Here is an 11,040-nt window from a genome sequence, read left to right on the forward strand (position 1 = left end):
GAGGTAGTTTAAGCGTAATGTTATGCTAAAATAAGGTTTAGAAATCCAACAGAAGCGGATAACACAATTTCTAAAATTTGTATGGACACCTACAAAGGGTAGAAGTATTTCCACTTTTCAGAACGACTAACCATGGATTTTAAAAGTATGTACAGACATTCTTTTAAAAAAAGTATTTAAGAAAGGGTAGGTTAAAGGATCTGCAGGATACTCATTTTGGAAATATGCCAGATGCCAATGGGGGCGGGAGGGGGGGAAGGGACCGTGGATAAGAACTGATGGGGGGGGGGGGGGGAAAGAGGGGCCTCTAACCTCAAATCTTAAGAGATTAATACTTCTGAAAAAAAGAAAATTAAAATACAAGGAGTAAAAATAAGAGTTTGACAAGAGTAAAAACAAGATTTCCAAGAGCAAAGAAATTCAGAACTGGAATGAAAATCCTCAGTTACTGCTTGTGTATTTCTAGAACTTACAAACACTGGTTACTACTGTACCCCATCAGCCAGATATCTATGTACAGCAGCTAAGTAAAAAAGGAAGCAAACTTTAAATTCTTTCATTCAATGTCTTGGGCTTTGTAGGTTTTAGGCCAGACCCTTACTGTTCCTACTTTTGCAATACACACTGCTGTGATTCATTTTAAAATAGTTGAAATCAGCATCTATTAAATTACAAATACATTTCTATTTACAAATGGAGTTTGAATCACAAACCATGAAGTCAATTCTTTTGAGGAAGAAAACAAAAAGGAAACCATAAGTAGAACTTGTCAAAAGCACATAATAAATGAACAGATGTATGAACTGACATTTAGGAATTCCTTAATTTTTGCCACTAGTAGTAGTAGCCTGTTCATGGTGGTTAAGTCTAGTCTGATTATGCCATGTTGATTAACCAAAATAATCAGAAGATGGTTACGTTTCATTTCACCAGCAGCAGCCCCACTGGTGATGGAATCTTGTGTCCATATCAAGGTCTAATACAGTATATTACTATATTCTGTAAACCACCCTGCATGCTTCTCAGACTCATTCAGGAGTCTGCACTTCCCCTAATGACAGTTGCCTACAGCTGCTGAGTGAGTTATCCAAGCAGTCTATTAAGGATAAATGTTTCTTTGATATAAATGATCCATTCCTGAGAACTGGATCCCATTGGGTAGAAGGCACTTTACAGCTGTTTCCAAGTCAAACAAGGGAGAGGTTAGCCTCTGTTGACAACAATCTGTGCTGTACAATTAAAAAAAGCAGTCATTTGTCTTCTTTGCCCTTAGTCTTTCTGTAGACCATTTCTCGGAAGCTAGCCAGGATCTTGTTCTCTCGCTTCCGTCTCTCCTCCTGGTTGAAAGATGCCAGAGCTCTCTTCTCATCTGCACTGTAGATCTGGTTCTCTTTACGCAGACGCACAGCTTCCATTCGGCGATGCCTGAGGAGAACATTGCATTTGTTAATAGGCAAAAATCCATTTAGCCTCACTCTTTTTGCAAGAATATTCCTCGCCCTACACTGCTTTTCATATTATCCAACATGCTACCTGGAATTCACCAACACCACCTTCCCTATTATCTCAACAATATTTACATTCTAATGCAATTATAATACTTAGCTCTTATATACTTTTAATCTGTAGATCCCAAAGCACTTTACAAAGGAGGTCTGAATCAGTACCCCCATTTTACAGAAGGCAAACTGAGGCACAGAGGTGAAGCGGATAGCAAAAATACTCTGCAGCTCTGCTATTGGGAAAAACATACCTGTAGTAAACTTACTATGTTTGTACTTACTACAATAGGTTTATAGTCATAGGCTTTTTCACCCTTTTTGTTGTTGCATAATATACAGATTGTGCCTCTAAAATCTGGGACACTCCGGTCTGGCAAAACCCGCGCAGGGGCTGGGCTGGTGGTGGGGAGCGCAGCTCCAGCAGTAGGAGGGCTGGGGGGGAAGAAGGGGGAGCACAGACGCATCCTGGAGCACAGCCCCAGCTGCAGTGGAACCAGCACAGTGGGGAGAGGAGCCCTGCCTGGAGCTGGAAGCACAGTCCCAGCTGAGCCAGTATAGCGGGGAGTGTAGCCCCATCCAGATAGAGGCAGTGGAGCCGGCACCTGGGAACACAGCCCCAGCTGGAGTCAGTGTGCTGGGGAGCATAGTCCCAGTCCCAGGTGGGAAGCGCAGCCCCAGCTGGGGGCAGCGGGGAGCAGGGTGGACCTCCCCTGGTCTGGAAAACTCTGTCATTTGGATCACTGTGGTCCGAAAGGTGCCAGATTAGGGAGGTCCAACCTGTACATACTTAGCAACTTTTCTTTGGTGCTTTCAACCTGATCACCCATACAAGGGCGGATGAGAGTTTTGCAGGGCCCAGGGCAGCACAATTTCACAGGGCCCCTCTCACCTGGCATCTCCTCTCTCACCTGTGTTGTGCGGCGTTTCAGCACGCCACGTATGCGCTCCTTCACCATGTGGCACGCGGCGCCGGGGAATTTAAAATGCGGTATCCTGCCGGGCCAGTCTGCCCCTGAGCGTGGGGCCCAGGGCAACCGCCCCACCCTATATCGCCACTGCACCCATGCAGTCATAAATCTCACCCTAAGTACCTTAATAAAAAAAACCCTACCTGCTACCACTCATTACATAACCAGAGCACTCGAATGATGCAATCTCTTCACTGGTCAAGCCAATTTCACCTCTTCGAGGGATACGTTTTCCAGCCTTTACGTACTCTGCCATAGCTGCACCTTCACCAGGTAGCAAAGCATGACCATAGCTTTAAAAAAAAAAAAAAAAAAAAGAGAAGTCACAAGTTTGAAACTGAACAATCACAAGTATAATTAAACCACAGGCTAAAACAAAGGTGATCTCACAAATCTAGCACTGGAAACCCAACTAAGCAATATTTATTTCACTAAATTGGAGCAGCATCATATTTAATAATTTGTTCAAACTCTTGGACATGACATACTGGAATACTCACTCCCATGCTGAATATACAGACTAACTGAAGCAAGGAAGTTTGTAACAAAAGTTTCCATTTACAGCAGGACTGCCTTCCTCTGAGTTGACATGTTACTAAAGAACAATTGTGCTGGAGAGGAAGACTCACTAGGAGTAACTCACTTGATCTCTCGCTATTCATCACTGTATATAGTCAGTTCTCTAGTTAATGTCCGTGCTTCCTTTAATCTCAAGAGAGATTATAAACTATGATCTTAATAGAAAAATTATTATAGTAGGGAAAAATACATAATAATAATAATAATAATAATAATAATAATAATGTGGCCACTCTATTGAAAAAAATGGAATAAAATATCTGTAACAAAAGTAATCAGGTACGCATGCTGAGGTTTATCTGATTTCAGGAGGCTTTCCATTTAAGAATAAACCAAGATTTATTAGTGCCCCTAACAAATGAAAGTGAGGGAAAACCTCACCTTCCCTCATGGCTGCATGTGCTATAATAATAGATGAAGTCTCTGTAACAATCTCTACTGACATAAACAAAAAGACAGAAGTATGTAGCACTTTAAAGACTAACAAGATGGTTTATTAGGTGATGAGCTTTCGTGGGCCAGACCCACTTCCTCAGATCAATATGTGGAAGAAAATCAGCACAACCATACATACCAAAGTGATACAATCAAAAAAATGAACGCATGTGAAATTGACAAATCAAATTTTAGAACAGAGTGGGGGTGGGGGGGAAGGTTAGTGTCTGTGAGGTAATGACATAGGGGTGATAATAGGGGAAGTTTCTGTGAGGTAATGACATTAGGGGTGATAATTAGGGAAGCTATCTTTGTAATGGGTGAGATAATTAGAGTCTTTGTTTAAACCCATACATAAAGTGTCAAATTTAAGCATGAATGACAATTCTGAAGTTTCTCGTTTAAGTCTGGAGTTAAAGTCTCTTTGAAGCAATATGCATGTTTTAAGGTCACTGAGGGAATGGTCAGTCTGGCTGAAATGGCAAGCAACAGCTTTCTCTCTGTGAGAGAGTCTTATGTCTGTTTTGTGCGCATTGATTCTTTGATGAAGTGTCTGAGACATTTGTCCAATGTACATAGCAGACGGACACTTTAGGCACATGATGGCATAAATTATATTTTTGAATGAACAGGAATATGTGTTCTTGATCTTGTAACTGGCATGGTTAGGTCCAATAATGGTTGTACCTTCCCCCCTTACCCCCACTCTGTTCTAAAATTTGATTTGTCAATTTCACATGCGTTCATTTTTTTTAATTGTATCACTTTGGTATATATGGTTGTGCTGATTTTCTTTCACATATTGATCTGAGGAAGTGGGTCTGGCCCACGAAAGCTCATCACCTAATAAACCATCTTGTGAGTCTTTAAAGTGCTACATAATCCTGTATTTTGTTTCAGCTAGACCAGACTAACACGGCTGCATCTCTATCACTATTCTATTGACAGAAAACTTCATGTACAGTAAAACTCCGATAGTCCGGCATCCAACTGTTCGGCACTTCCAATACTCCGGCATCAAAATGCCAAGCGTTCCTGACCAGCTGATTAAAAAGCCTGCCGCTCAGCACATGTGCTGGCTGTAACCAGACGGAGCATAAGGATGGGGAGAGGGAGTGGGATCGTGTTACAGTATGGAGAAGAGCATTTTACTTCAGCAAAGGGGAAAGGGGAGAGGAGAGGGAGGAGGATCAGGTTACAGCACAGAGGAGACGGGAAGAGGAAAGGGGAGCGGAGAGGGAGGGAGATTGTGTCCTGGCCAGCTGTTAAGCCGTGCAGCTGTACCGGACCTCCTGATTCTCTGGCAAATCTGATAATCCAGCACCACCTAGATCCAAAAGGTGCCGGATTATCGGAAGTCTACTGTACATATGCAGCAACTTTCTAGTACACAGAGGCCAGATAAAAAGGTGGCATAGCAGCCTTCATGTTTACTTTCCTTGATTTGATCTGTTTGTGTAAATCACATATAGCTACTTACTTCAAAGGCCTATCATCTTGAGATGCATGCATTTTTGGAGCTTCTGGTCCAATTAAATTATCAGCATCTGTACTTTCTGCAATACACAAATAAACAAGAATATTACTGCTGTACCTTCTTGCTTTGCATAAATCTGTCACATAGGATATCAACATAGCAGCAGCTGATGCTACTGAACAGAATATTGAGGAGTTTTAACAGAAGTGTTAAACAGAAACAACCTACTTGATCTCTCAATCCAGAGATCATCCCCTTGAAGCGCTTCATCAGAATCTTCACTACTTGAATCACTGGATTTCTTCCTACTCCTCTTACTCTTCTTTTTTTTAGACTTCTTTCTGTTTTACAAAGTTAAAGATGGAATAGTCAGACATTTATACACTAGCAGAGAAAAGGAAACAGTGCTAGAGGCCAGGCTTAACTGATCAATTATTCAAGCAGTGTCCAGCTGGAGGGTTCAATAGAATGATTTTCCCTTTTTCAGTATCTATTTGTTCAATAATTCACCAAAAATGCTTCTTTCCACAGATCATACAATTATCTTTATAGGTCTTGATTATTCTTTCAAGTTTAGACTGGGTTTTTTATTAGCGAGAATTCAGTTTGTCTGAGGTAGAATCATGTTGATTCTGAAGATAGCCTATTACAGGATATCCTTTTAACTACATGAGAAACAGAAGGATTGACTTTTCCTTACTCATTAGATAGGCAAATAATATCACAACCATGCTGCCCCCTAATGGAAGATACAGATTTTAAAACAGCAGTGTTTTGAATGCAATATTTTGGAGAATTGCTCTTACTTTCTATGTTTCTTTTTCTTCTTCTTGGTTTTCTTTTTCTCTTCCTCATCTGAAAAAATTGAACGTAAAATAACCAAAATCCCACAATAATAAAATGAAGTACCAAGCTTTATTGGAAATACAATCCTCTCTACAACAGCAGCTACAGTAAGAAGGAGAGAACTAAAGCCATGTACACTTAGCAACTCATCTGAGATAAGAGTAGACATGCTATTGAATTCCTCGACTCACCATACACCAGAATGGCTTAATGGTTAGCTACTACTCCTGGGGGAATTCTGCACCACTGTGCATGTGCAAAATTCATCCCCCCTTCCCCCTAGAAAATATATTCTGCTTACTAATTGTTGCAGTTCTGCCTTTCATCCACCAGAGGCCACTGTGGCACCAGAACAGCCAGCAGCCTGCTGGGTTCATCATAGCATCCTACTCAGAGTCAGGTTTGGACGGATAAAGGGGGGGGGGGCGCCTCTGGAGGGGTTACAGACTGAGGTTCAGAAGGGCTCGTGGAGGAGAGATACTGAAAGGGGCACAAGTTCAGGAGCTAGAGGAGTGACAGCACAAAGCCAGGGCTGATGGGAGCAAATGTGCCTGAATGAATGGGAGAGGTTTTGGGTCGGCTAGGGTCTGCCTGGGGAAGGTTCCCCAGCTTTTTAACAACCTCTCCCACCCAGCCAAAAATCCCCCCCAACAAAATTGTTTCATGCTTTTCCCACCCACATTCAACAACCCTCCAGATTTACTCCCAGGCTCCTTCCCTGTCTCTCAGCTCTCTGTTATCCCAATGACACCAAGCCTTTGCACTGTTCTGAAGGGTAGGAGAAATACATTTTTGTAGTGTAGTTTAAAGGAATTATTCAATGTTCTGTATAAATATGTCTAGTAAGAAATCTATTTGTCTCTACTGTTACAGACATACTTGCTGACAAGTAATTTGAAATACAATTACCAAAATATTTGAAAATTGAGTGATTATATTGTGTTTTGACAAATAAAATATGCACAATTTTAAAATACTGAGCACAGAAATCCCCCAGGAATAAGTTATATGTATTAGAGGGGACGGTCTCAATTCCAGGCTATTTACGGTTTCAAAACAATGGCAAAAATAATATTATTGAATGTACTGATATACTATCACCACATGACCTGAAATGCCTGATGGATTAAATTCAGGATACCTTTCCCTGATGGCCAGATCCCACGCACAGAAGCAAGGCACACAGAAAAACTGAACAGTGAAAGAATTTAAAATACAGGATTATTCACTTATATGAGAATGGTTACAGAAGTGCAGCAGCAGACGCAGTTTGTTGCCTCTGGACTATAATGATGTGCTTTCACATCTTGAACAAAGTGGATTAGGGCTGAGAGACTTCATAGAAGATATGTTTTAAGGAGACATTTGAGTGGAGAGAGTGGTGATTTAGTGCACAAGAATAGAGGCCATTCTAAAGGTAAGAGGTAGCCTGGAGATGAGAATAGGAAAATGGCACAAAGAGAAACTGGTCAACGTTAGACTTGGGATAGAGCTAGAAAATGAGAGCCAAGCACAGGTACAAGTGGAATTTCAAAAAGCTTCATTACAATTTATACAGCTATGGGGAGAAGAGAAAAATGTATCTTAGTATATAAGCTATAGTTAAGAGATTCATTTTTTCCCCTTAATGAGCAACTAATATACAAAATCCCAGAATGCCATGAGGATGCAAACACAACAAATACAATATTCCACATGATTATAAAGAATGCATACAATAGAAAGTTTCAAATCATATATAGCTTAATAGAAGCCTTGCTTTCTTACCACTGGAGTTTAGTTCAGACTCAGATTCACTGTCACTGTCCCCAGAATGCTTTCTGTGTTTTCTTTTAGACCTCTTTCTTTTCTTTTCCTTTTTTTTCTTCTTTTTTTTCTCTTCTGAAAAGATTTGAAAAGGGAACATTAACTTTCAAGATAAGTGTAGCCTGGCATGCCATTAATATTTTGGCTTTAGTATACTAGAACCCCTTTACATGGAATTTTATTATGCTAGCTTAACTAAGTCACGAAGTTCTTTGTAAGTAAGGTGAACAGATTCTAACCCTTAATCTTCTATTAATGTGTAAACAACTTCTGAGGTCAAAACAAAATACCTTCTGAACTGGAATCTGAAGAGCTGCTCCTCTTAGATTTTGCTTCCTCATCTTCTGCTGGGGTATGCTCATCAGAACTGAACAGACACAAAAAGATCTTAAAAATTATGAAACATCATTTGAAGTGGGGATTGTTTGTCCAAAAATCAAATACATGTATAGAGCTCTGCAAATGCAGATATCCACTTTATATCTGTGGGTATGCGCATCTGTGGATGTGGATATCCACAGCTCATTTTTTAAGATATGGATGCAGGTGAGGATATAATTTTTGTATATAGAACCCTGAATATTTGCAGATATCTGCTTTATATCCATGGGTATCCACATCCATGGATGTCAATGCAGATATTCTCAGCTCATTTTTGCAGATACAAAGGTGGATACAAATTTTGTATCCACACAGGGATCTACACATGTACAATTTTTGCAAATTCAGAGCCTGTGTTAGTAATCAAGGAAACGATTAAATAGCTAATATCTGAATCACTCTTCAAACCACAATACTAAGACAACATCATTTGATCTACAACATGCTGAAACCTTATGTAATTGATTTGTTGGCATTATACAAAATATGGTATCCAGATATGGCTGTTTAGTGATTTAACTTTGGAGACATGTAACATGAATTACAAAGAACAACAACAAGACATTTCTGTAAATATTAGTGTTGATATTAATTAAATGTTATCTTATATAAGCCTCCAAATTAGAGTGCCAGAAGGCAAAAAAATCCCATGAGAAATTGCTTACTCTGGGTCAGGAACCTTTGGTGACAGTCCCCAGACTTCAGGTGCTCCCAGTTCTCCAATCCTCTCTCTCTCATTCAGTCTCCTATAAAGATACATACCTGCATTAAAACCGAATATGCTACCATCAAACAGGTATTCAAAACCTGAATAGTTTGTTTTATCAGCATTTCTCGTCTCCATAATTAAATTTTCTGAAAGGATATTTTCTTCATGTTAGTATTTAAAATTTGCTTATTCTCTCCAAAAACAAGACACTTCAACACTAATTTTTCAGTTACTGGGGGGCCAGTATGTTTGAGACATTTTTAAGAAACACTTCTGCATGCTTCAGTTAACCCTCAGACTTTGTAGTCTGGTAAAACAGGATTTTTGGCCACATATGTAATGTTCTTGATTGTTTTAGGAAGTGGATGTAATCATCATGGTAAATATTTAGATACATAATTTGTAATGGAAAAACTAACAGGCAAAGGTACCTAGTCTGTGGCAGATAACTGCACAAAACATCTCTCCATGTGCCCTCGTCTAAAAAAATGGAAGACCTAATTTGTAGAGACAACACATTCTAATATGTGATGCTTTGCTTCTGATCGGAACAATCAGACTTGTCATCACTGTTGACTGTAATCAGGGATACTGGCAGTTTTTATATTGGGGGTGCTGAAAATCATCAAACCAAACTGTAAATCCTGTTATAATTGAAACCACTTCAAGCCAGGAGGAGCAATAGCACCCTCTGCACCCCTAATTTCAGCACCTAAAGCTGTACTATATGTAGGGCCCTATCAAATTCATAGACATGCAAAATGCATCGTCGACTGTGAAATCTGGAGTCCTCCCAATGAAATGTGGACTTGTGTGTGATTTTACCCTATACTATACATGGGGAAACCAGTGTTTCTCACATTGGGTGTCCTGACCCAAAAGGGAGTTGCAGGGGGATCACAAGGTTATTTTAGGAGGGCCACAGTACTGCCATCCTTAGTTCTGTGCTGCCTTCAGCGCTGGGCAACTATACAGCAGTAATTGTAATTTGAAAGGCAGCATCTTGCCAGCAGCAGTTCAGTGGCAATACAGTACTGCTACTTTCAGCGATGGGCACCTGGAGAACGGCAGCTGCTAACTAAGGTCCCAGCTCTGCAGGCAGAAGTGCAGAAAGAAGGATAGCAGTACCATAACATACCATCCTTATTTCTGTGCTGCTGCTGGCAGTAGCAATGTCTTCCACGCTGGACTCCCAGCCACCACTTTCCAGATCCCCAGTTCTGAAGGCAGCACCACCACCATCTGCAGCACAAAAGTGCAGTAGTGCCACCCCCCGCCACTCAAACCTTGCAAACCCCATACAACTCCTTTGTGGATCAGGACCCCTGCAATTGCAACAGCATGAAGCTCCAGCTTTTAATATCCAAAATCATTATATTTACCATTTAAAAAATCCTATAATCATGACATTGACCCAAATGGACTATGAATTTGGTTGGGCCCTAACTATCTGGAAGATTGTCACTTTTGCAAGCTACCCATGATAACTTAACAAGTTGGGCCCTATCATACCTGTGGGGCTGCATCATTGCATTAACACAGATGTCGCCACACTATTTCATTTCATGTCCCTTTGAGGCTCTAATTTACATCCCTGCATAATTTCTTTAATAGACAAAGTTAGGGAAAACGGACCTAATTTTCCAAAAAAAATAAGGTAGAGCAAGGACTACTATGAGAAGGAGAACCTGGTAGCTAAGTGGTAAGGGGCATTTAAAAGAAGATTGGACAAGGCACGGAAAGGTACGTAACAGGGAACACGCCTGCACTGGGAAAAGGGGCGGGGCACACGCTGCAGCTCGGGTAGCCGGGGCGGGCGAAGGCAGCTCGGTTGGGGGGGGGCGGGGGGACTCGCCTCTGCCGCAGGATCTCTTCCTTCTCCTTCTCATAGTAGTCCGGCCACTGCTTGCCGCCGCCGTGGTGATGGTGCCCGTGGTGAGCGGAGGAGGAGCGCGGCCCGCCCGGCGTGCGCTCCCGGGAGCGGGACCAGCTGCGGCTCCGCCGATGCTTCGAGCCGTTGCGCTCCCGGGACCGCGACCTCCTGCCCCGCTTCTCGGGGGACGCAGGCCGGTGGGGCCGGAGGGTTCTCGGGGGCGAGGGACTCGCCGAGGAGCTGCTGCCGCCCTTCCGCCGGGGGCCTGGAGATCCTGGAGGGCTTCGAGACCGGGACACAGGCGCCATCTCGGCCTCCCGGGCCGGGGGCAGGAGAGGTCTCCTGGGTTGCTACCGTAGCGCCAGCAGCGACCGCGGGGACTTCCGGGTGGCGCACTTCTGAACTATCCCGTGCAACACCACTTCCGGTTTCTGCGCCCTTTCCCCCCCATATTAAGAAAGTGC

At 42.1% G+C, this 11,040-nt stretch overlaps 1 protein-coding gene across 1 annotated transcript; it reads right to left on the reverse strand.

Moving 5' to 3' along the window:
• Positions 1-440: 440 nt before the first annotated feature.
• On the reverse strand, positions 441-11,013 carry NKAP (NFKB activating protein). Its single transcript, XM_014569717.4, has 9 exons — positions 10,559-11,013; positions 8,660-8,740; positions 7,904-7,980; positions 7,575-7,688; positions 5,768-5,816; positions 5,190-5,302; positions 4,965-5,040; positions 2,614-2,763; positions 441-1,425 (listed from the first exon to the last, which is right to left on the reverse strand). Exons 1-9 carry the CDS (start codon positions 10,882-10,884, stop codon positions 1,251-1,253), a joined length of 1,161 nt encoding a protein of 386 aa, XP_014425203.2. The 5' UTR covers positions 10,885-11,013; the 3' UTR covers positions 441-1,250.
• Between the last annotated feature and the right edge of the window lie 27 nt (positions 11,014-11,040).

This window comes from Pelodiscus sinensis, chromosome 13, assembly GCF_052426305.1.
Source record: "Pelodiscus sinensis isolate ZL-2025 chromosome 13, ASM5242630v1, whole genome shotgun sequence".
Lineage (NCBI taxonomy): Eukaryota > Metazoa > Chordata > Testudines > Trionychidae > Pelodiscus > Pelodiscus sinensis.

Excerpts from the sequence above, each read along its gene's own strand:
- NKAP (XM_014569717.4), bottom strand. The coding sequence starts at position 10,884 with ATGGCGCCTGTGTCCCGGTCTCGAAGCCCTCCAGGATCTCCAGGCCCC. Across the intron at positions 7,981-8,659 it reads CCAAAGGTTCCTGACCCAGA|TTCTGATGAGCATACCCCAG; the intron begins GTAAGCAATTTC and ends GTGTCTGTTCAG. Across the intron at positions 1,426-2,613 it reads TATGTAATGAGTGGTAGCAG|GCATCGCCGAATGGAAGCTG; the intron begins GTAGGGTTTTTT and ends TGTTCTCCTCAG.